Below are 24,354 nucleotides of genomic sequence, written 5' to 3' on the forward strand. Positions count from 1 at the left end.
GAAAATGGGAGGAGGGAGTTAAGAAGGAAATTAAAGTATACCAAGGTTCTTGTTTTGTGCCTATTTCAGGATAGAAGTACTAACTAATTTTAGACTTTATCAGAGACATATGAAATTAAGTATATTTGTTTAAAATTTGAGGGAAATCACTACTAAAACGTAAACTTCCAAAGCAGTGGAGGGATGGAGGGAACAAGAGAAATAAAGTCACCTTGATCGGTTCAATAGAGGGCAGAAAAGTAGGGGAGGAGGAAAGCAAAGAAAAAGCATGTCCAGTAGAAAATTTTTAAAGAGATGATAGAAATAAGGCCAAATAAATCAGTAATCAAAAAATATATAAATGGATTAAATAGGTCTACTTAACTCTATTAAACAGGTCTACTTAATGGATTAAATGGATTTAATAGGATTAAAATATATAAATGGATTAAATAGGTCTACTTTACTTAATTTTAGGAGTTTAGCATAACCTTAATGCCTGAACTGAAAACAATAAAACAATAAAAAAGCATGTCCAGTAGAAAATTTTTAAAGAGATGATAGAAATAAGGCCAAATAAATCAGTAATCAAAAAATATATAAATGGATTAAATAGGTCTACTTAACTCTAGCTCCATACTGCTTACAAGCAACATATGTAAAACATAAGGCTATGGAAGGCTGAAAGACAAAGGATGGAAGAAGATATAATGGAAAATTAATCAAAAGAAAGCAGACGCAGCAATAAAATCAGGCAAAATCAACCTCAAGGCAAAAACCAATAGTAAGGATGAAAAGCATCCTATTTAATGATAAAAGGGCCAACCCAGCAAGAAGATACAACAATCATAAGCCTGAATACTAAATAGCATTCTCTCAAATTAAGAAAAAATTGATAAAATTCCCAGGGAAAATGACACATTCACAATCATGGTGAGACATTTTTAAAGCACCTCACCCAGAACTCTTAGATCAGACATCCAAAAAATACCAAAGATAAACATTTGAAAAATGCAATTTATAAGTCTGACCATATATATGCTATGTGTATATGATGAAGGAAGCCTTGACAAATTCTAAGGAATAAATATCATACAGAATGCATTCTATGACCACAATATAGCAAATCTCGGAATCAGAAGTGAAAAGGAGCCCCTCAAACAAGAAAATACATTTCGAAACTAAAAAAAATTAAAAAATAAAAAATTCTTCTAAATAATTTACAAGTTAAAAAGGAAGTTATGATAAACTTCCTAAAGGAAGTTAGTTACAAACTATTTATAACTGCACCCCAAAACGTATGAGATACAGATACAGCAGTGTAGTTAGAAGGGAATTTATAGCCTTAAAAACATGTTAGAAAATAAGAAATAGTGTTCAAGAAGCTGAATAAAATCAAACAAGGTAGAAGAAAGAAAATAACAGAGAAGTAGTAGAAGAAAGGAAATATTAAAGCTAAAAGAGAAACAATAGAGATGCTCACCCAAACCAAAAGCTAGTTTTTTTAAGACTAATAAAATATAATTTTAAAAATATATTAAAATAATAAAATATGCAAACCTTGAGAAAAATGAATCAAAAAAGAGAGGTAGGGTATAAGCATGTGGTATTAGGAATAAAAAGGGGGGCATAACCTATAAATATAATAAAAATGTGTAAAATTATAACACCATGAGAAAGAATATTTGTACCAAAAATTTTGAAAACTGTCAATTTTTGTTAAATGGTCCATTTTTTAGAAAAATATAAATCATCAAAATTGACTGAAGAAGAAAAATAAAACCATAATAGATCAATAACCATGAAATAAACTGAAGCTGTAGTTCAAAAAGTTTCTCTTATCCCAAAAAGGCCCAGAGAGTTTTATAGGCAACCTTTACCAAACCTTTAAGGAATAGATAATTCCTACTTTACACAAATCGTTTCAAAGAACAGAACAGAGAGAATGTTACCAAACTCATTTTAGGAGTTTAGCACAACCTTAATGCCTGAACTGAGTAACAACAATAAAAACAAAATTGTAGGCCGATATCACTTATGAACATAAATATAAAAATCTTAAATAAAATAACAGCTATTCAAAAATCCAGCAACCTATATGAAAATAATACAGCAAGACTGTGACAAAAACGGTTAGAGTTCCATTTCCCATTCTTCTCTTTGTGTTTAGCCATAAGAACCCTGATTTTCAGCTCTGCTCATTGCACATTGCTTCCCAATAAGAGACTATTCCACAGCACCTCCCTTGCAGCTAGATGCCACCATGGGATGAGTTTTTAGCCAGTACGATGTGGGAAAGTGTTGTGTGTAACTTTCAGGAAATCTTTTTTTTTTCTTTTTGGCCTCACCGAGCAGCTTGCGGGATCTTAGTTCCCCGACCAGGGATTGAACCTGGGCCATGGCAGTGAAAGTGCCGAGCCCTAGACCACTGGACTGCCAGGGAATTCCCGCCGGAAGTCTTTTTAAAAGGAAGGACTGCATCCTTCTCCTCTCTTTCTCCTTGGTGCTGCTCAGAATGCAGACAGGATGGCTGGTGCTTGAGCACCAGCTCCTTGGTTATGAGTGATGATATACAAAGGGTAGAAGATCAGCAAGACAGGAGGAGCCTGGGGTCCTGACACTGAACTTCTACATCCAGGCTTTTTCTTTTTTCTTGGTGAGAGAGAAATATACTGAAGTCACTGTTGAGACCCTGTTACAGCCAAACTTAATCCAAACTGATAATGGGATCAAGTGGGATTTATCCCAGGAATGAAAGAATGGGTCAACATGGAAAATCTATTAATATAATTCACCACATTACAGATGAAAGTATTAAATCTATGATCATCTAGGTAGATTCTGGAAAAGCACTCAATAAAATTCCACTCTCATCTTTTATTAAAAAATAAAAATTAAAAGCTCTTAGCCAACTAGGACTAGAAGGGAATTTCCTTAACCTGATCAATAGTATCCATCAAAATCTGTTGCAGGGCTTCCCTGGTGGCGCAGTGGTTGAGAGTCCGCCTGCCGATGCAGGGGACACGGGTTTGTGCCCCGGTCCGGGAAGATCCCACATGCCGCGGAGCGGCTGGGCCCGTGAGCCATGGCCGCTGAGCCTGCGCGTCTGGAGCCTGTGCTCCGCAACGGGAGAGGCCACAACAGTGAGAGGCCCGCGTACCGCAAAAAAAAAAAAAAAAAATCTGTTGCAAACATCATCACACTTATAACTGGGCCTTAGAAGATATTCACTAATGTCAGGAAGGACATAAGAGTGCTACACGCAACAGTAAACTAGAAGTCCTCTTCAATGCACTATTACAAGGGAAAGAAATTTTAAAAATACAGATTTAAAAGGAATATCCTCATCTGCAGAAAATATCACTGACGATATAGAAAACCCATCGTGATTTTCAGACAAACTTTGAGTCCTAATAAGAGAGAGCAGCAAGGCTGCTGAATACAAAATCAACATATAAAACGTAATAGTGTTCCCAGACACTGGTACTGCCCAACAGGAAAGAAAAAAAAAAGATCCCCAACGTAAGATTGTCCATAATGCCTTTCTTCTGGATCATGAAAAAATCCTGCTTCCTAGCCTCTCCATACCCACCATTACTTCCCTGAAATTCATTCTCCACTCAGCAGCTAGTGACCTTTTGTAAACGTAAATTAGATCATACCACACTCCTTCTTTAACCTTTTAAGGGCTACTCATTAATTAGAATTAAATTCCAGTTCTTTATCATGCCCATGCTGTACATGACCTGGCCCCCACCTATTCTCCAATCTACTCCCTCACCACTGTCCTGTCCTGTTCCACACCAGCCACATGAATTTTCTTTCAGTTCCCAATGCATGTCAAACTCTTTCCTCCCCCAGTGCCTTCACATATGCTATTCCCTCCTCCTGGAATGTTTCCTCCCCCGACCATCACCTGAGTGTTCCTAGTCAACCCTCAAGTCTCAGCTTAAATGTCACCTGCTTAACCTAAATAAAATCTCTTCTCTCTTAGTGCCTGCTTTTTTCTTTCATATTCCCACCATAATTGTAATAATATCACATTACCTATTATACCACAGTGTGTAATCATATTTTTACTCATGGTTTGTTTATTCATTGCCTTGACTCCCTTCTAGGCCATAACTTCTACGAAGGTAAGAGTCATGTCTTCCACATTTCCCTGAGCATTTAACAGGCACTGTCATATGCTTATGACATAATAAGTGTTAATAATACTTATTAACAGATGCTTAATAAGTATTTTCTGAATGAATCAATCCACAAATGAATGACAGAGGTTGCTGATATAGTCTGAGTCTCAGTAGAATGCCTGCTGCACTCTTCCCAGGATTCAGGCTTGTTAGGAGGAATGGGGGGACCCCCAGGGGTCTATATGGATGAGGGATCAAGAAGCCCCATGAGGGAGCAAATGGGGGCACATGGGCTTGGTTTCTGGTCCATGGGGCAGCATTAGAGCTGGGGGCAGTGGTCTGAACACAGAGCTGCACCCAGCCATGACTCCTACCCCACCTCTCAAGAACTCAAGTCATAGACTTGCAGAATTGGCTTTACCGTAAAGTGCTACTTTTCTGTGATCTTTGTGGAATATTAAGAATTTGGAAGACGGTAGCTTTCAGTAATAATGGGGGCAACAAGGGCGCCTTTTTGCCGCACTCGATGGAGGCATTTACAGCTTCAGGAGCATATGGAGCTGCAGGGAGCTAGTGTGAGAGTAGAGAAAAGTGATGAATCCCCACAGGAACCCCAAGAAGTCTTGACCAGGCGCACACACACACACACACACACACACACACACACACACACACACACACACACACACACACACACACACACACACACACACACACACGATGCTCCCAGGGGTTCCCAGAAATAGTTGGGGGAATTTAGGGAAGGTCTAAAACCCAACAATGGCAACCGGGAACAGAGCTGTGAGGGACTGCTACTGGCACTCTACTTTTATTCCTTCAAGGGGTATGGCCTGGGCAACACAGATTACCACGAAACTCTTGCAGCCAGCCCCAGGCAGGTTCCCAGACACCACACTTAGGGCCACTGGCCTGGGAGCACTGCAGCCCAGAGGGCAGATGGGCCACTATGACACTGCCACATGGCCATTAGAGAAAGCATCTTCCCATAGGAAGCCAACAACAGAGGGATTCCTCCCAGTATTCCCTCCAGAGCTCTCAGTGCTAATTTTTCAGTTCGAAATTAAGGAAACACTGTTTCTGAGGCCACCTAATGCCAGAATAGTGGCATACCCCCAACTGGTTAAATGCTTGTATGAGCCAAGTAGGGAGGAGTATTATATCTGCCCGGGGCCCCTGAGAGGCAATCTTCACGTTTATTTGTTTCTTTTGGGGTTCACATACTTGTACACCACAGGAAGTAACGAGGGATTGGAAAAATCCTGTTATCCCCTATAAAGGACAATTGCTAGAGGCCTGCTTTGCACCTACCTGCTACTTCTCCCTACTACCCTGTTCCCAGGACCACTGTATTCTCCTGTCCACCTCACAGCACCTGGGACAGGTATGGGTACAAGGAGAATTCACTTTAGACTGCCCTGGTGACACCTCCGTGGAGAGCCTCTGTGGCTGCTCTGACACCTCCCCATTCAAAGGGCTTGTTCTCACGACCAGGAAGAGAGGGTGTGCAGGGAGCCCAGGCCAGTGAGGTCGTTATGCATCCCTCTCTCCTCTTCTCCACCCCACCCCCAGCAAAGCCTGAGATATCCCCACTCGGACCCACCTCTTGTCTTCTTCCACCTGTACACCGATGGAGTGGAACTCTCTTCGACTCCTGTTCTCCGTGTCCGAGTCTGAGATAGTCTCCACCTGGTGGCAGGATTGGGAAGTCAGTGGCCAGGGCTAGACCGAGGGATGCAAGTCCTTCCCAGGGAGAAGGGCAAGCGATGCCTGAGCCCCAAGCCAGCTGGCAAATCCTGAAAAGACAATCTGCCTGAACAAGACGAGAGACCCAGGAGGTTAGATGCATCAAGGTGCCAACCTCTGGGCACCGCTCTCCGCTCGCCAGGGGTGATGGTGCCAGGATGAGGGACAAGGATGTGGGCTGGGACTGTCTGGAGCAGCCCCGTCGATGATCAAGCTAAGAGCAAGCGAGGAAAAGGTCTATATCCAGAAGGGCCCACTGACCCCCTCAATCCATCCTCAACCGGACGGCGCCTGAACTTCCTCGGCGCCTCCTCCTTCCATACCTGCACCCCGATGGACGGCCGCCACTTCCGCTGCCGCGCCAGGCTCCGCAGCTCCTCCCTGCCTGGAATGGTCTTGATGATGAGTGTGGGGGGCTTGGGGCTGGCCCGGGGTGACACCGGCGCCAACTCCAGGGTGCGCGCGCCCATGGCCGGGCCGTCCAGCCCGTCGGCGGAGCTGCAGCGCCGGGCTGGGCCCTCTGCCGCGGTGAAGCTCTCATGGGCGGAGTCGGTGCTGCTCTGGGCGGTGATGGAGATGCGGGGCGGGGCCTGGCTTCCCGGTGGGATGGGGGGCGGGGCCTTTCTGAAGTTGAAGGCTGTGGCCAGGGAACGCAAAGACACATAGGGTGAGAAACACGTCCTGGCAGGTGTCTGCCACTCCCCACACCCACGCGGTACCACGGGACCCAGCAGCCACGTGTACTCCACGTGCTGCTACCTACAGAACCACGGATCCTTCTCCCCATCATCCGACCCAGAGAGGCAAGCGACCTGCCCAAGGTCACACAGCAGAGCCGTGACCAGGGCCAGAACCGGACCCAGATCGCTCTCCAACCTAGGGCCGGGCCAGGGACAGAGGGGGCGTACTCACAGGAGCCGGGCCTCCCTGAGACAGAGGCAGGGGTAGAAAGGAGGGGCAGGCAGTCATCGTCTTGAGAGCAGCCGGCCTGGATGGCCCGGAGGTAGCTGTGGCTCCGCATGCGGAAACAGCCGGGCAGGTCCAGGGCGTCCACGGCCTGGGACTCCAGCTCCCCAAACACGGACCCGCACACGGCCTCCAGCTGCTGGTTCAGCTCCTCGCTGAGCTGGGTACAGGGGCCAGAAGGACAGTTACCGTGGTGCTGAGATGGGATGGGGGCGTCTCTGAGGCACTTTGCCTTAGGAATATATCTGGTTCTGCAGAAGCTATGTCTCTGTATGACTCTTAACGCCTTTGGACTAAAAGAAACCCTCACCCCCTGCAAAGAAAGATGGAGGCACCTCTGCCCTGTGCTGCTCGCCAGGCCTGCTTTGGGACCAGCCTTGGGGTCTAATCTTTCCTCTACCCCCCCCATGCCTCTCCCAGATGCCTAGCTCGGGTGCCTCCAGACCACCCCATCTTCCTCTCCACCTGTCCCAGCCCTTCACGTTTCTCTCACTTGACCCTGGGGGGAGAGGACCAGAGAGCTGACAGCCACCCTCCTGCCAAGTATGGGGATGGGGTACTGTAGGGAAGGACAACTTTTATTTTATTATTTATGACCAACTGCATTACAAAAATGATGGAAAGCAACCTATAGAGATAAAATGATGTGGCAGGAAGGAAATTAATGGGTACATAACAGAGCAAAAATGATCATCCTTCAAGTGTTCCAAGCCCTCCCCCACCTTCTGCCCACTGACTAGGGTTCTGGTTCAGCCTGCCGGCTCCTTCCCTGCCCTCATCCTCTGAGGAAAGTTCGGCCACTGCTGATTGAGGTTCTTGGTTTTGGTTTTGATATTTTGTGATGCAGAATCCATGGTGTTAAAAAAAAAATTGAAGCGACTAAGAAAAAGCAAAACAAAAATTTTGTTCATGGAAGCATGTCACATAACACTCCACGAAGACTAAATATGCCAGCGGCTGTAGCTTCATTTGCTTTATATGAGAAAACTGACACAAAGAAAATATAAAGGTAGGGAAGGAGGTGGTTCAGTGGTAAGCTCAACACCCAGAGCACAGGATGGTTGCCCATTTGACCCTGAGCTTCAGAGCACCCATAGCTTCAAGGAGTATAGCTTCTGGGTTGCCCACATGGGCTATGTCGTGAGACTCAACTGGACTCCAGTGCTGGCTCTGCTACTTCCTAGCAGTGTGGCCTGGGAACATTGAAATTTGGGGCCTCTGTTTAATCACCTGTCAAAGGGGAATGATAATGGTACCATCTTCACAGGGCTATTTAGGAGACTCAAAGAAAAACAAGGGAGGCACTTGATGCAGGTAAGCCCTCAATCAGTGCCACAGGATGGCCTCAGGGCCTACCTGGTAGACACAGGCCACCACTCATGACAATCACACTATTCTTGTCACTGAGTCCAAGAGAAATTCCCCCATGGGTGATTATGTAGAGGCCACTGGATGAAGTCATGGACAAGGTCCTCAGTAGCATCCACATGGTGACTGTGACAGCAAGTATCCCATGGTTGCATCTTGTGACCTCCCAGAAAAGATTCATGGCATCATATTTATGTACAGTCAACAGAGAAAGGAGTAGCTCGACTCATGTGTAAATTGCAGCTCAGTGTTTCCAAACTCGGCCCCCAAAGTGTATGTGCCATTGTATCACTAGAGTCTACCTCAAATTGAGCAGGAATTTCCATCCTATTCTACAGATAGGCAAACTAAGGCTCAGAGAGGGCAGATGAATTATCCAAAGATGCCCAGCATGTAAGTGAGAAAACTAAAGTGTCCAGTTTCCTGTCTCTCCTGCCAGGCTAACTGAGCATCAGAATGTCCTGGAGAGCTTGTTAAACCTACATTAACTCAGTCCCCACCCTAAGGATATGAACCCAGGGTTCTCTAACCATAAGCCTCTCTTCACCTTGGCTGCTTTGAAGGTCAGAGCCAAATTTGCTGGAGATTCAGTGATTCCAACATGGGTCCAGTAATTAAAAAGAAAGACTGTCTGCAGCTTTTTCTAAAGGAACTTCAGTACAAGTGTACAGAAATCATAGGCCATGGACAAATCAATCCAAGATCCTGTAGACGTGAAGTTCTCCCATGTTTGTCCGGCACAAGCCACACTCTTGTGGCACCTGTGACTTTCATGACTCCTTGTGAGTCTACCTCTCATTTTCCTATCTCTTGACCTCTGGGGTACCAAGCACCAGTGGTACCTGAAGCTCAGGAGCTGATCTAACTCTTGCTATTTCTAGGCCGGGCTCAAGATACTCCCCAACTAGAACCAATCCAGCCCAGAGGGTCCCTCTGAAGCACAAGAAAGCTTATCTAACCCTAGCAGAGAGCATTTCAGTCTCAAGTCTGGACACCAAGGATGGAAGGAATCTCACTCCGTGGCTTAGATCTGTATCTCCAGCCCTTTTCTCTGTGTAAAGCACTAGGCATAATATCTGGCATATAGCAGGTGCTCAATAAACATTAACTACTATTATTAGTAGCAAGAGGTTCTTAAATCACAGTGACAATACCTCTCAAAGGCCCATCTTTCCCAAGGGTTCTCAAGCTCTTGAAATCCCCACCATATGCTAGTCCCATGACCAATTCTATCCAAGGCAGACAGAAGGAGGGTGTGAAACTCTCTGGGGCTACACATATTCCATCTCTACTAGCCAAGAGGAGCTTCTGGCGTTCCAATAAGGGACCAGGACCTAAGGGAAACGTAGATTTTTATAGACTCTCAGAGGAACACTGCATCTGAGCTGATCTTTACTGTATTACAAGTATGAAATTGCGACACTGTGCTGTGAATTCTCCTATTTTCCCTACACTGCCTTCCACCCTGCTCCCCTCAACTCTCACTTGCAGGAGAGTCAAAGCCAAAGAATCCTCTTGGGAAATGAGAACCTTAACCTTTCTGCAAACCAGACTCAGAATCAGTAAGTATTTCCAAGGATGTGGGATATTTAAAAGAAAATACTTTGCTTGGGTCTAACTGAAAATTATCTGTGCTAGAGTTAGTGGGTCCAACTGGGGACAAGGCAACATCCTATATACTTTACATATGTCATTTGGTTTAGATAACCTTGGAAAACCCTCCCATTTTAAAACATTCTAAAACACTTAATAAAATATAACAAACGTTTTATATACATTAATTGAGCTCACAAGAAAGCGAGGTAAGTCCCCAGGGGACAAAAGCAAAGAGGAGACTGGAAAATCAGAATATTAACTGTGTGAGCCAATGCTGCAAACAGCCCAGTGGAGGGTGGGAGGCGGGGGCAGGGGTTGCTGGTCTCAGTAACCAAAGGGCTTAGATTTTATCACCCACTTGGGCCCACACGAAGCATGGAACTGGAAATGGGAACCTGCATAGAAGTAGGAAAGGGGAAAGCTTTGATGAAAAGACAAACTAGAAAAATCAATTATCAACACAGACTGATGACAAGGGAGCTAGTCGGTAGTCTAGGCACTGGGGAGAGGGGAAAGATGATAAATCTCCTAAGAATTTATACCCACAAGCTAGTCTTCACACAGACCCAGCCTTCACTGTCTGCATGGACCAGACGCCCCCCAAATTAAAAATTAACATTAAAAGGTCCCAGACTGAGAATAGTTGAACAGAAGCAATTTAAAAATATTTTCTGAATGGTTCTGAAGAACCTAGGGGCAGGACAGGAATAAAGACGCAGACGTAGAGAATGGACTTAAAGACACGGGGAGGGGGACGGGTAAGCTGGGACGAAGTGAGAGAATGGCATGGACTTATATATACTACCAAATGTAAAATAGATAGCTAGTGGGAAGCAGCCGCATAGCACAGGGCGATCAGCTCAGTGCTTTGTGACCACCTAAAGGGGTGGGATTAGGAGGGTGAGAGGGAGACGCAAGAGGGAGGAGATAGGGGGATACATGTATATGTATTGCTGATTTACTGTGTTATAAAGCAGAAATTAACACATCATTGTAAAGCAGTTGTACTCCAATAAAGATGTTAAAATATATTAATTAATTAATTAAAAATATTTTCTGGGGGACCCACTCCGAACCCAGGCTGATGAGGGTTCTCAAAGATAAAGCTACACTGAAGACGAACTCATATTAAACTGTGTGGTAAACAACCTCTGACACAGCTCCTAATCATCTTCACCTCCTGGCATTCACATCCTTGCATAGTGCCCTCCTCTTGAGTGCAGATTAGACCTATTGGTCCACTTCTAATGAACAGAATATGGCAGATACAATGGCATGTCACTTCTGAGATTAGATTACAAAAACACTGAGGCTTCCATCTTGGACACTTTCTCTCACCATCTCTCTCTAGGAGTCTTTGCTCTGGGGGAAGCAAGTTGTTATGTTTGAATTGTGTTATGTTGTGAGCCATATGGTGAGTCCCACACATCAAGGATCTGAAGCCTGCTGACAGCCATGTGAGTGTGGAAGGGAATCTTCCTCTAGGCAAGCCCTGAGATGACTGCAGCCTTGGCCAACACCTTGATGAAGCCTGTGAGACATCTGATCCATGTGGCACCCAGCTAAGCTGTGCTTGGATTCCTGACCCACAGAAATTGTGAGATAATAAATATTTTTTGTTTAAGACTCTATGTTTTGGGGTAATTTATTATGCAGCAATAGATCACTAATGCAAACAGTGACATAAACAAGAACTAAACTTCTACTGAGTGAAGCCGTTGAGAATTCAAGGTTTATCGGTTACTGCAGCTAGTGCTACCTTAGCTAAAACAGAATAGCTTTTAAACAATGTTTAAATTTTCTAAAAGATAAACAAAACTGAAAACATAAGGATAGAATAAAAGCTTTGAGGGACTTTTCTAGCGGTCCAGTGGTTAAGACTCCACGCTTCCTCTGCAGGGGGCACAGATGTGATTCCTGGTCAGGGAGCTAAGATCCCACGTGCCGCCTGGTGCGGCCAAAGAAAAAGTTTTGAAAAAACCAGAAAGATGTGAAAAGGGACTAAATCAGATTTCTAGGGGGCAAAGGGGGAAATTTAAAACACAACTAATGAGTAAATGAAACACAGTTGAAGAGAAAAATAGTGAACCAGTGAATAGTGAATAATATCTGAGGAACTTACCTAGAAGGCAACATAGAGACGTGAAGAGATGGAAAACATGAAGGAGAGAATAAAAAGGCCCCAAATACAACAAATAAGAGTTCTAGAGGGGGGACTCGATAAAATGTAGAAGAGGCAATATTCAAAGGGTTAATAATAGTCACTGAGAATTTTCCAGACTTCTGACTTCAGACACAACAGAGTGAGGATACCAAATCCTATCCCCCAAGACAACTATAAAGCTGCACAAAACTGTCAAAAACAACCGTTTTATCACTCTGAAAATCAATCAAAGGTATACAGCCAAGAAACACATTCATGAAAATTACTGAACTTTGGTTGGGTAAGAACAGCATGAGTCTGTGGTGTCCTTGCCTGAGGCTGCTCCCGTTACCCAAGCTCCCAGCTCTATCTGTTGCAATAGTTCAAAAAGGGTGGGCCAGGCTATGAAAACCAGCTGCTTCACTGCAACTAACAAAGGGAGCTCACTTGATTTTGAGCATTGTCTGTTATAGTGTCTAGAATAAGAATAACCAGCAGCACTGCCAGGCTGAGGTTTCAGCACTGTTTGGGGGCAAGCAGTGGGACTGCCAGACTAGACAGGGATTTGATGGGGAGTTCCAGGGGCTACGACAGCCACAGAGAGTTTGATAAGCTCTTCACATAGTCTGGGTTAACTAGAGGCTGGGTGCATGTACAACAGAGATCAGAGAGGCCTTGAGCCCACCCACATATCCTTTGCCAATGGAGCCAGCGCATACGTGCAGAAGAAATGCAAGAGAGCCTGGTGAAAAGTAAAAGCCAGAGATGGCCTGAAAACAGCACAGTGTTTGTACTCCCCAGATCACACATAGAACCATAAAAGGAGAGAGAAGAAGTCTTACGGGCTTGAAGTTTTTGAGCACAACCTCTGATCAATCTCTGGCTGGACATTAAGCTATGCAGAGACAGGGTCAACCCCTAGGAAACCAGGCTTTAACATAAAAACAAGAAAGAAAAAAAAATCGTGGAGAAATCAGAGGCTGCATCTGGAATCGTAGATAGATTTCACAGATTTAGCCCAGGGATTAACAAACAAACAAAGCAATAACAATCTTCAAGAGGTAAAATAAGAATCCAGAGTTGCTACAATACATTATCTAAAATGTTCAGTATTCAACCAAAAAATTTGTGACACATGTAAATAAACAAGAAAATGTGAATGTCCCCAAACATTTGATTTATCAGACAAAGACTACAAAGCAGCTATTATAAGAATGTTCAAAGAACTAAAGGAAAGCATGTTTAAATATTTAAAGGAAGGTATGACAACAGTGACAGAATTAATAGAAAATCACAACAAAGAGAATTTTTTTTTAAAAGGAACAAGAAAGGGACTTCCCTGGTGGCTCAGTGGTTAAGAATCCTCCTGACAATGCAGGGGACACGGGTTCAAGCCCTGGTCTGGGAAGATCCCACATGCCGCAGAGCAACTAAGCCCACGCACCACAACTACTAAGCCTGCGCTCTAGAGCCCGCGTGCCACAACTATTGAAGCCCATGAGCCTAGAGCCCCTGTTCCGCAACAAAGAAAAGCCACCACAATGAAAAGCCCACACACCTCAATGAAGAGTAGCCCCCGCTCGCCGCAACTAGAGAAAGCCCTCACACAGCAATGCAGACCCAACCAGCCAAAAGTGGCAGCCAAAAATTAATTAATTATTTTTTAAAAAGAACAAGAAAAGAATCAAATGGAAATTCTAGAGCTGAAAAGTACAATAACTGAAGTTAAAAATTCACCAGGACTCAGCATAAACTTGAAGATAGATGAGTACAGATTATCCAATATAAAGAACTGAATGGGGAAAATGACTGAATAGAAATGAACAGTGCCTCAGAGACCTATGGAACAACATCAAGTATATCAGTATGCATGTAATGCGAGTCCCAGAAGAAGAGAGAGAGAAGGAGGAAGAAAAGATATTTGAAAAAATAATGGCCCCAAACTTTCCAAATTTGACGAAAAACATTAATCTACAGATCAAAGAAACTCAATGAATCCGAAGTAGGTTAAACATAAAGAGATCCACACCCAGACACATTACAGTCAAAATGTTGAAAGACAAAAAGAAAATCTTAACAGCAACAAGAGAAAAACAATTCATCACATACAAAAAAATATGATTAAAAACTGGCTTTTCATCAGAAACAATGAACACCAAAGGCAGTGGAATGGTATGTACACAAAGTATTTAATACAAAAGAAGGTAGTAAAGGAAGAACAGAGGAACAAAAATGACATGAGACAATCTAACCATATCAACAACCACATTAAATGTGAGTAGACAAAACACTGCCATTCAAAAGGCAGAGATTTTCAGACTGGATAAAAAAGCAAGTAGATAGAAAATAAAAAGAAGGAAAAAGAAGTACCAGCAAACAGTAACCATGAGAGAATTTTCCAGATTTGATGAATCCTCAGATTCAGGGAACACACCACACACACACACACACACACACACACATCATAGTGAAACTGTAGGACACCAAAATCAAGGACAAAATTTTGACAACAATCCGAGAGAAATGAAAATAACCAAGAAAGACTATTAGATTGATAGTAGACTTCCCCACAGCAACAACAGAACAGATGACAGAGGAATATCATCAAAACACTGAGAGCAAATAAATGTTGACCTAAAATTCTGTAATAAGCTAAATTATATAAAATAGTGAGAGTAAATGATATTTTTGGTTAAAGGCAGAATTTGCCACTAACAGACACTCACTGAAAAAAGTTACTAAAGAATTTACTTTAAAAGGAAGAAATGAAATGTAAGAAGGTATAGTGAGGGGGGAAAAGGTAAAAGTGTGAAGTTTCAGTAATACTACTAATCAAGTATTGGTAGTATAAAATTTAATAACAATAATAAAGACTAACTGAGAGAGGTAAAAAAAAAGGTGGGACTAAAATACTGGGCAACTGGTACATGTAAGAAGGGAAGAGGTGATCAAAAGTAAAGCGTCCTAAGGTCTTTACATTGTTCAGAAGAAGGGTAGAAGTAATTGTCAATCTAAGACAATCTGAGACTTTGCTAAGTCAAATATGCACATGAAAGTATAAGAATAACCACAAAAATAATGAAATTAGTACATATAACTGCCAAATCAGTGTGGGATTTGGTGAAGAGAAAAATGAAGAAAATCCAATTGATCCAAAAGAAGGCAGCAAAGGAGTAGAAAAGCATCACCCAAAAGGCAGGATAAATAGATGGGCACAAAACAAGATGACAGAAATGAATCCAAGCATATCAGAAATCACAATAAATATAAATGTACTAAACTCTCAAACGACTGTCAGAATGGATATAAAATAAAATATAGCTATAAACTACTTACAAAAGACACACCTAAAACATAAAGAGACAAAAAGCTTTAAAGTAAAATATAGGAAAAGATGTTCTAGGAAAATACTAGAAGGGCAAAAAGTGATAAAGATAATAGAGTGACGTCGCTAGTTCATTAAACCTGTAAATTTCCTCTTCTGTAAATCAGGGGTTATAAACCATGCCCCCCTGGAAAAATATGTAAAGTATACAGGATGTTAGATAGTGTGAAGTGATGAAAAGAAGAAGTGGCGGGGGGCAGGGGGGGAGGAAGAGGAAAAGGAGAAGAACAGAGAAGGGAAACAGGAAATGTTGAGGGGGGTTAAAATTAAAATTTAGAACGTTTGGGTAAAGACCTGAAAGAAGCGAGGGAGCAATCCATGGGAGTATCTGGGAAGGAGAGATCCAGGCAGAGGTAGCAGCAAAGGACCTAAGGCTGAAGCACACGTGTGGTGTCGGAGGTGCAGCAAGGAGACCAGTGTGGCTGGAGTGGGTGTGGGATGGGAACAGTGTTAGGACAGGAACTCAGAGGTAGCAAAGGGCCAGATCATGCAGGGCCTTATACATCATAGTACAGTGTTCGACTATTCCCCTGAGCAAGGTCTTGATTGAATGCAATTTTATTTTTAAATGATCACTCTGGCCGTATTATGAGAGAATGAAGTGGAGCAAGGACAAGTGCAAGAGATCAACTAGAAAACAGTGCAACAGTCTAGACAAAAGAACATGGTGACTTGCACTGACGTGCTGGCAGTGGAGATGGTGAGGAGTGACTGGATCCTGGAAATACTTTGAAGGTGGGACCGACAGGATTTGCTGAAGGGCCGGACATGGGATGTGTGAGACAGAAAGGAGTCCAGACTGACTTCAGTGTTTTAGATCAGAGCTCCTGGAAGAATAAAATTGCCATTATCTGAAATGGAGAAGACACTGGATGGAGTAGGAAATTTGAGGAGGGAGAAAAGGGTACCAGCAGTTTGGTTTTGAACATCTTAAGTTTGAGATGTCTACTCAACATCCATGTGAGATTTCAACACACAGATATATATGCATTTATGGGAGAATGTGGGCTGGTGATAGACATTTGGGAGTCATCAGGCTCTCAATAATATTCAAAGCCATGAGCCTGGATGAGCTCACCCAAAGAGTGAGTGTAGGAAGAAGTCCAGGAACTAAGCCCTGGAAAACTCCAGTGTTCAGATCCTGAAGAGTTTGCGGGCACCAGTGACACAGACGAAGAATAGGCAACCAGAGAGAGAAGGCAGAAGAACCTGAAAGGTGTGGTGTCCTCAAAGCCAACTGAGAAAAGTGTTTCAGGAAGGAGAGAGTCATCAGCTGCGTTAGATGTTGCTGATGGATCAAGTAAAACAAGGTCTGAGCATTAACTAGTGGGTTTAGCAACATAGAATGGTCTTCTGTGAAAAGATGGCTGTGCCAATCAGATTCCCTGATTCAGGAAATGTAACAAAGAAATGCTGAGAGACTGCAGCAGCAAAACCATGGGAGCCAACCAGGACGGTCTTTGCATTGCTTTTTTTGCCCAGCAAACAGTAAAAATAGCTAACCTTTATTGAGTGCTGGCTGTGTGCCACGAACACTATTATGGTGCCTATTTTTAAATAGAGAGAGTGGGGCTCAAAAATGTCAAGTAGCTTGCCCCAGGTCACTCAGCTGGTAAGTAGCTGAGCTGGAATTCAAACCCACCTCATGCATTTAATTACTAAACTGTACTGCCTCCTTTAGTTAAGGGTAAAGTCTACACTTAGGTAGAACTCACACTTGTAAAATACCAGTGTGGGGCCAGGTACCTTGTGTTTGCTTGCGTATATTTTCTCACTGAACTCACAAAACCCCTGTGAGATAATCATCATTACAATTGTCATTTCAAAGATGAGCCAACAGGGGCTTGGCTTCCCTGGTGGCGCAGTGGTTAAGAATCCGCCTACCAACGCAGGGGACACGGGGTCGAGCCCTGGTCCGGGAAGATCCCACATGCCACGGAGCAACTAAGCCCACGCGCCACAACTACTGAGCCTACGTGCCGCAACTACTGAAGCCCGCGCATCTAGAGCCCGTGCTCCGCAACAAGAGAAGCCACCACGATGAGAAGCCCGCGCACCACAACGAAGACCCAGCACAGCCAAAAATAAATAAATTACATTAAAAAAAAAAAAAAGATGAGCCAACAGAGGCGTTGAGAGGGAGGTATCTTGCCAGTGTTCCACAGGGTGGAGTGGAGGGGAAAGAACTCAAGCCCTGATCATCTCTGAGACTGCAGTTCTGCCTATCTCCAGTCTATATGCTCAATCTTGACTTTTACATGGGGTGGGTTGGGAGCAATCAGGCCACGAAAGGGCTGGGGAACCTCAGAGAACTGACGCTGCCGTTACAAGTTCATCACTTTGAGGATGCTTGGTGGTTTTTAAGGATGTGACTCTGAGATCCTCAGTCTGAGTCAGCTCCAGGAGTCCCAAGGCAGGCTTCCCAGCTCCCCGGAACCAGACCTGTTCTCTCTCCATGGGCAGATTCCTGATTTTAAGGCCTAGGCTGAGCATGGGACTGAATCCCCCTTCCCACCCTTTCCTTCCAGCATGCTGGGCCTCTCCCTACCTGTCCGGTGGTGAGGGAACGGCTATAGCCAGGGATGGAGCTCCGGGGGTGGATCCTGGGTGGGACACAGCAGCTGGGAAAGGTCAAAATTTCAGATTCAGAACGGGGGTCTGCTAGGAGGTGGGGGAGGAGAATGAGAGCACTGAGGCCCCTGAGCGGGTCTAACCCTCAGAAATCCCAGAGATCCCCAGGAGACTCCTGGGTAAAGGGATTCTGCCAAAGAGACATTCAGATAGGGGTTATCGCAGGCACCCCCTCTTTATATGGGGCAGAGCAAGACTGGCCAATTGAACCCTAAGCAGGGAACCTGACTGGTACCCACGCTACGCACATCTCCTGCAGGCACCCAGGATCAGGATCCTACACCCCACCCCCACCCCAGCTCTCCCTGTCCTTACTTGATCCGGGCCTGGTCCACGCTGGAGGAGCGGCGGGTGGTGAAGCGCCGGGCGACCGCCTTGGGAGATGTCTTGGGGCTGCCATCTGAGTCTCCACTCTCCTCATCCCCCATGGCTTTGATGTAGCTGCCGCTCCGCATCCTGCGGCAGGGGATCTCCCCGTCCTTGCCCCCCGTGGGGTAACCCCCCCAGTCATCTTGCGGCACCTGCAGGGACAAGGGGCCTCTATCTTTCAGACAAGTCCCTACTGAATCTGGAAGTGGGGACCCACATTCTCCACTGCCAGTGGGAGACACTCAGCCCTGGCTCAAGCAGGCCACGTTCAGGAATGTGCAGAGGCACAGCAGGTGAGGTCTCCGCTACAGGAGATGCTTCATCACCCTCCATGTGCCTTTTGCTCCTTAACTAGGACCACCTAGAGAGTCTAGGAGCTGACGTGCCAAGAGGCGGAAGCTCAGAGGCCAAAGTGACCTATGTCAATCTCACCCCTATAAAGCGTCACCTGACCTCAGTGACCTTTCACCCCTCCTTCCCCTTCATCCTCTTAACTGCTTGTATCCCCAATCCTCTAACTTTCTGCCTCCCTTCTGTGAAGAACCACAGAGGGAGTGACATCAATCTGTGCTTCAGAAAGAGCACTTCAACAGTCCAAACAGAGGATGGATCGTGGAGGGCCAGGAGCAGGGCAGGGGCTCAAGTGGTGAGAGGGAGACCAATTAAGAGGCTGATGCTGTTATCCAGGCAAGAGATGATGAGGCTTAAATTAAGACAATGACAATGAGGGGGAAGAGGAGATGGAAATGAGAGGTGTTAAGGAGCATCAGTGAGCCTGATTAGACGTGGGGGGTGAGGGGGTGGGGAGGAGTCGATGACGACTGAGATCCTGCTGGCTGAGGACCTGGGGGGATGGGGCTGCTGCTCACTGAGCCACAGAATCCCAGAGAAACAGGTTTGGGCAAAAGGTGATAGGTTCAGCGTTGAGCATCTTGAGTTGGCAGAGAACTGTGGAGCAGGTGGTTGGGCGTTTGGTTCTGGAGTTCAGTGGAGAGATCTGGGCTGGAGGCAGACATGGGGGAGTCATGGGTGGCAGCTGAGTCCACAGGAGTGAATGAAACAGCCCAGGGGAAAGAAGAAAGAGAGGTGGGAAGGGATCCACTGACATTTAAAAGGGGACTGCGAAGAAAGGGAGAGGAGCCTATGAAGTCACCTGAGAAAGAGTGGGCAGAAGGGTGGGAGGGAAGTCAGGAGAATGCCATGTCATGGAAACAGGAGACATTTCCAGAATAGAAGGAGTTGATAATGTCAAATGCCACAGTGCGTGCAGAGGTTAGTGATTCAGGCTAGGGAGTTAGAACCATGTTCGAATTCTGGCCCCGTCACTCGCTAGCTGGGTAAACTTGAGCAAAACCGATTAATCTCTAAGCCTCAGTTTCCTCGTCTGTGAACTGGTGATGATAATTATGCCCACTTCACAGCATTGGTGGGAAAGATAAGTGAGCCAATATAGAGTGCCCAGCACAGAGTAAGTGCCCAATGTTGACCATTGTTATTATAAGCATTGAAAGGTACCTTTCAAGGAGAGTTCTCGAGAGACCATTGGTGACCACTCCCAGGACATTTTAGAGGACAGGGACGTGGAAGTCAGACTGCAGTAAAGGGGAGAGTGAAAGGAAGTGAAGTAGTGGAGTCTTCACTCTAAGAACTTGGAAATGAAGGGAAGACAGGAGGGAGATGGAAAGGGGTATGGGGTTGAAGAAAAATATTTTTTTTTAGGATGAGAGAGATTTGGGCATGTTTGCAGGATGAGGGAAAGAGTCAGTAAAGAGACAGTCTTTAAATGTGGGGAGGAAGGGGGGGACAGCTCATGGACAGAGGGGATCCCAGAGAGATGGGCTCAAGCCCTGTGGAGGCGTCATCCTGGGATGGGTGGTCCTGGCTTCTCCTCTGAGCCAAGAAGGAAGGGTATGAGGGTGGCTGGGGATCTTGATGAGTCCCCAGGTGCACTGACAGGAAGGTAAGGGAGTCTGGGATGGTTGGCCTACACTGTGAAGAACGAGGTGTAATGAAGGCATGCGGGAGGGGCCCAGGGCAGGTAGCGAAGATTTAAAACACCTGTTGAAAAGAACAGGTTAAATGGGGTGGGGGTCAGGCTTCAGGGAGAGCATAGGGCTCGGGAGAGGAATAGAGATTCTGGGGTGGGACTAAATGAGGGGTCAGAGATCAGTGTAAGAACAGGGATGGGATGGGGCCCCATGAAGGAGCCCTCAGGGGGTGAGGCGGACAGGGCTCGGTGTGGGGCTGGGCTCAATCAGAAGATGGGAACGCAGGGAAGAGACGACGCTCCATAAAGGAACAAGGGCTCTGAGTGAAAAGAGGGATTCTGGAAGAAGTCTGAGAGAGAGCTGGCATCCAGTAGGGGAACAAGGTCTCAACAAAAGGACTGGGGATCCAACAAAGACACCTGGTCTGATGTGGCCAGCTTCCCCTGCTTTTGTGCCAGGGGGGCACCAGTCTGTCTAGAGAGTCCCTGCAGCCCCTTGTTCTCCCCCAAACAGGCTCAGACTTTCCAGTCCTAAGATTCCCTGGAAGCCCAGCCCCTGATCGATCCTTCCCCTTCCCCATACTCTACAGAGAGGAGCCACAGAGGCAGAGGGAGGCAGATGGGACAGCCAGGCACGCTCTGCACACTGCAGGGCTCCCACTCCATAGCCACTGCGGAGCTGCTGGCTCCTCTGCAGGACACTGTGAGTTGCATGTTAAAAAGGAAGCCCCCAGGGAGGTGAGGGCAGCCCTGGAGAAGCAGCAGGGAGCAGCAGAGTGGTGGCAAGGTTCCAGGGATGGGAGAAGAAGGGTTGGTGTTCTCTCCTCGGCCCTTTCTGCTGGACCCTTCAATCCCCAGCTTAGAGAACCTCTCTCCCAGGGAGGGGGCAATCCAAGGCCAACCCAGAAGTCCTGAATCCCAGAAGTCTCTGACCTCCCCTTCTGCCTCCCACCCCTTCCTGCTTCCACTGTGGCCCTATCTGTTCCCTTGAGCTTTATGTGAGTTCCCCACCCAGGAGAGCCCTAACATGTGAACAACTTACCAAAAAGGCCAGTGACACCCAAAGACACATGCAAGCTCAACTCTCCACACCTTTGAACGTGCTGTAGTCTCTTCCTGGAACACCCTTAATCCTGGAACTTCTGCACTCAACTAACTCCAAATTCTCCACTGAGATTCTGCTCAGGGGACATTCTTCCTAGAAGTTGTTCTGGCCACCATCACCCAGGTGGGTGAGGTGCCTCCTCTGGGCTCCCAAGGCTCCCAAGGCTCTCTCCTCTCACAGCCTCATCACAGTGTATTCTACCTGATGCCTTGTCTATCCCACCTTTAAATGGTGAGCTCCTCCCAAGCAGCATCTGTGTCTTCACCTTTGTATCCACAGCACCCAGGAAATGCTCACTGAATGAATGGATGCAGAGGAACTATGCGGAACGTGGGTTTGGGGGATAACCCTAAGTCTACTGGACTTCTAGGACTTGTCTAGACTTTTCCTCCTAAAACTACAGCAGGGCTCAAGAAAGCCTGTCAGGGGATATGAGAGGGGAGCGTAAGGCAGAGAAGAGGGAGGTTGACGGCAAGAAGAGCCCCCGACCCCATCTCAATAGGAAGACGGAGAGGGGACAGTGAGAGATGGATGAAGGCTCCATAAGGAGAAGGGTTCAGAGCTCTTAGCCTCAACTGCAGACACTATAGAGTTGGTAGAAGAGGACAGGGACAGTGTGCCCTGGCCTGCTGCTGTGTCTGGAGCTCAGACTTGTGTGAAGCCCAGCCTGGGGAAACCCGTAAGACAGGCTCCCAGGCTCTTCCACAGCCTCACGGGTGTCCTGCTGCAGGTTCCCCAGAACGACAAACACCAGCAGAGGCACATTCTGGAAATAACTGACCTTCACATTCAAACAATATCTGGACCACCCAGGTGTGGGCAGAAAAGAGGTCTGGAGAAGGCCTAAGGGGCAAGAGGACTGCTTTCCAATGGCTGACCTCCAATCTTGGGGAAGCTACAGGCAGGGCGCACCACACTGTCCTGTTCACTGCCTATCCTCAACCTCATTCCGCCTCCAGCCTCATGAGGCAGAGGCCAGCACAGCTTGTCCAAAACCTCAGGTAGAGGAAAAGTCATCCCGGCACTGACATACAATCTCAAAATAGAAGGGCCCCTTCACTGCACAAACAGGGAAACTGAGGTCCCCAAAGGGGCTCAAGGCAATACAGTGAGGCAGGGGAGAGCCTCCCTGACTCCAGACCCTCCATCCTGCGAATAGCTGGCTCCCACCCAACCCTTTCCACAGCTCCCTGGGCGACAACATTGATGAGGGCTGAGGACCCTGTTCCCCGCCCCCACCAACGCCTCACCTGCAGATAGTGATAAGTCCTGGCTTTGGCCTTGGCCTCCGGACCCAGGAGCCCCTTGCCTGGCCCGGCCCCTGGGTATCCATCCCGGCCCTGGCTGACCATCATGGTATGCCAGGCACTCCGCTTGACCGATTGTCCGTCCAGTGACATGGACATGCCAGTGCAGGCGAGACAGCGGCCTTCCGACCCGCCCGAGCGCCCCTTGAAGCTCAAGTCCCGGTAGGACCCGTCTGGAGCCTCCAGGCAGAAAGGACCACCAGGCTCCCCAGGGGGCCGCCCACCGGCCAGGAAGCCGCTGTCACTGTCCAAGTTGTCGTCGGAGCTCCACCAGCCCGCGGCCTTGGCCTGCTGCCGTCCATCCCCCTTGCGGTCCTTGCTCTTGCTCCTCTTGCCATGCCGGGACTGGTGGTGGTGGTGGTGGTGGTGATGGTGGTGCTGGGAGGTGTGGAGGCCTCCAGAGCCCGGGCCAGGGTAGCTGTCTCCGCCGGAGCCACCTCTGCCCTCAGCCTTGGGCCCATTATAGTCCCGCTTCCCTGGCGCCTCCAGAGAGTGGGACTTGGCAAACAGCTTCTGCACAGAGTGAACCAGGTGCCGGATGCGGCTGGGGCTCTCGCTGCGGGCCTCCGGGGTAGTGCCAGACCCTGGCCCGGGCCCGGCCCCTGCTGGACCTCGCTGGTATGGCAGCGTGTGGAAGCCATCTTGTTGAACGGGCAACTGCTTTTCAAACTGGTCCAGAAGTGTGGGAGGCAGGCGGGGGGCACCCTTGCCCTGTGGGTGGCCCACACAGTCTTCACAGGTGTCGAAGGGGCCCTGGCCAGGGTACATCCTGGGGAAGGTGCTGCTACCCCCCCCAACCCCGGCCCCTCCCGGCCCTCCCTCGGGGCCTGTCGATGGCCCCTCACTCAGGCTCAGGGGCCCTTCAGGAGAAAGGTGTCCCAGGCCAGCTCTTGGGGCACAGAAGCGGGGCTCGGTGGAGAAGGCCTCCCCGGAGCCCAGCAGGTATGGAGCCCTGGCAGCGGGGCCCACGTCCATATGCTGCTGGTCGGCAAAGCGGGCTGGGCGGGGATGGCTGCCTCGGTCGCCATGATAACCCCTCATGGCCTCAGCAAGGGCTCTTCATAGTGCTGGGGGCCAGGCCCCAGGAACCTCCTGGAAAAACAGGGAGCAGTGGGATTAGGATTGAACGACAGGCCACGTCACCTGAAACTACCTTTTATTAGGTATTCTCATATCCCTTTAGGTAGTGCCTACCAATTTAGTGCGATTGATTCCACTATCTTTCCACAAATGGGCTTAAAAGCCTTAAAACAGTCCTACTAGACAAAGATGCTCACAAGGGCACAAAATAACGTCATCATTCATCAAATGCTGCAAATATGATAAATACTTATTCACAAGAGGAAACGCCCTCAACCAAATGGGTTTTTAAAAATCCTTAGGTAACCCAAAATAAAAAGATACCAATACAGACATAAAAACAACAGTCAAACATACTAGCCATTAGGTGAACTAGCTTTTAACAAGCTGACATGAGGCAAATTGATCCAGCACCACACCTGTGTCTCATCCCTACCCAATTCCACTGCTAGGAAGAGTCAGGCCTCTGGGTCACAGCTCCCAGAAGCAATAACCAAAGAGAACACTGGACCCAAATCTACATATCTATCACGATTCTGCA

At 46.9% G+C, this 24,354-nt stretch overlaps 1 protein-coding gene across 1 annotated transcript in view; it reads right to left on the reverse strand.

The window, feature by feature from the left end:
• Positions 1-23,774, reverse strand: part of DLGAP3 (DLG associated protein 3) — a 36,392-nt gene extending 12,618 nt beyond the window's left edge. Inside the window, 6 exon segments of the mRNA XM_024741599.1 lie at positions 5,734-5,819; positions 6,200-6,513; positions 6,789-7,002; positions 17,883-17,955; positions 18,281-18,486; positions 22,677-23,774. Of these exon segments, the coding sequence (XP_024597367.1) occupies positions 5,734-5,819; positions 6,200-6,513; positions 6,789-7,002; positions 17,883-17,955; positions 18,281-18,486; positions 22,677-23,774 (1,991 nt within the window).
• Between the last annotated feature and the right edge of the window lie 580 nt (positions 23,775-24,354).

Source organism: Neophocaena asiaeorientalis, unplaced genomic scaffold (genome assembly GCF_003031525.2).
Source record: "Neophocaena asiaeorientalis asiaeorientalis breed wild unplaced genomic scaffold, Neophocaena_asiaeorientalis_V1.1 scaffold804, whole genome shotgun sequence".
In the NCBI taxonomy this organism is placed as follows: Eukaryota; Metazoa; Chordata; class Mammalia; order Artiodactyla; family Phocoenidae; genus Neophocaena; species Neophocaena asiaeorientalis.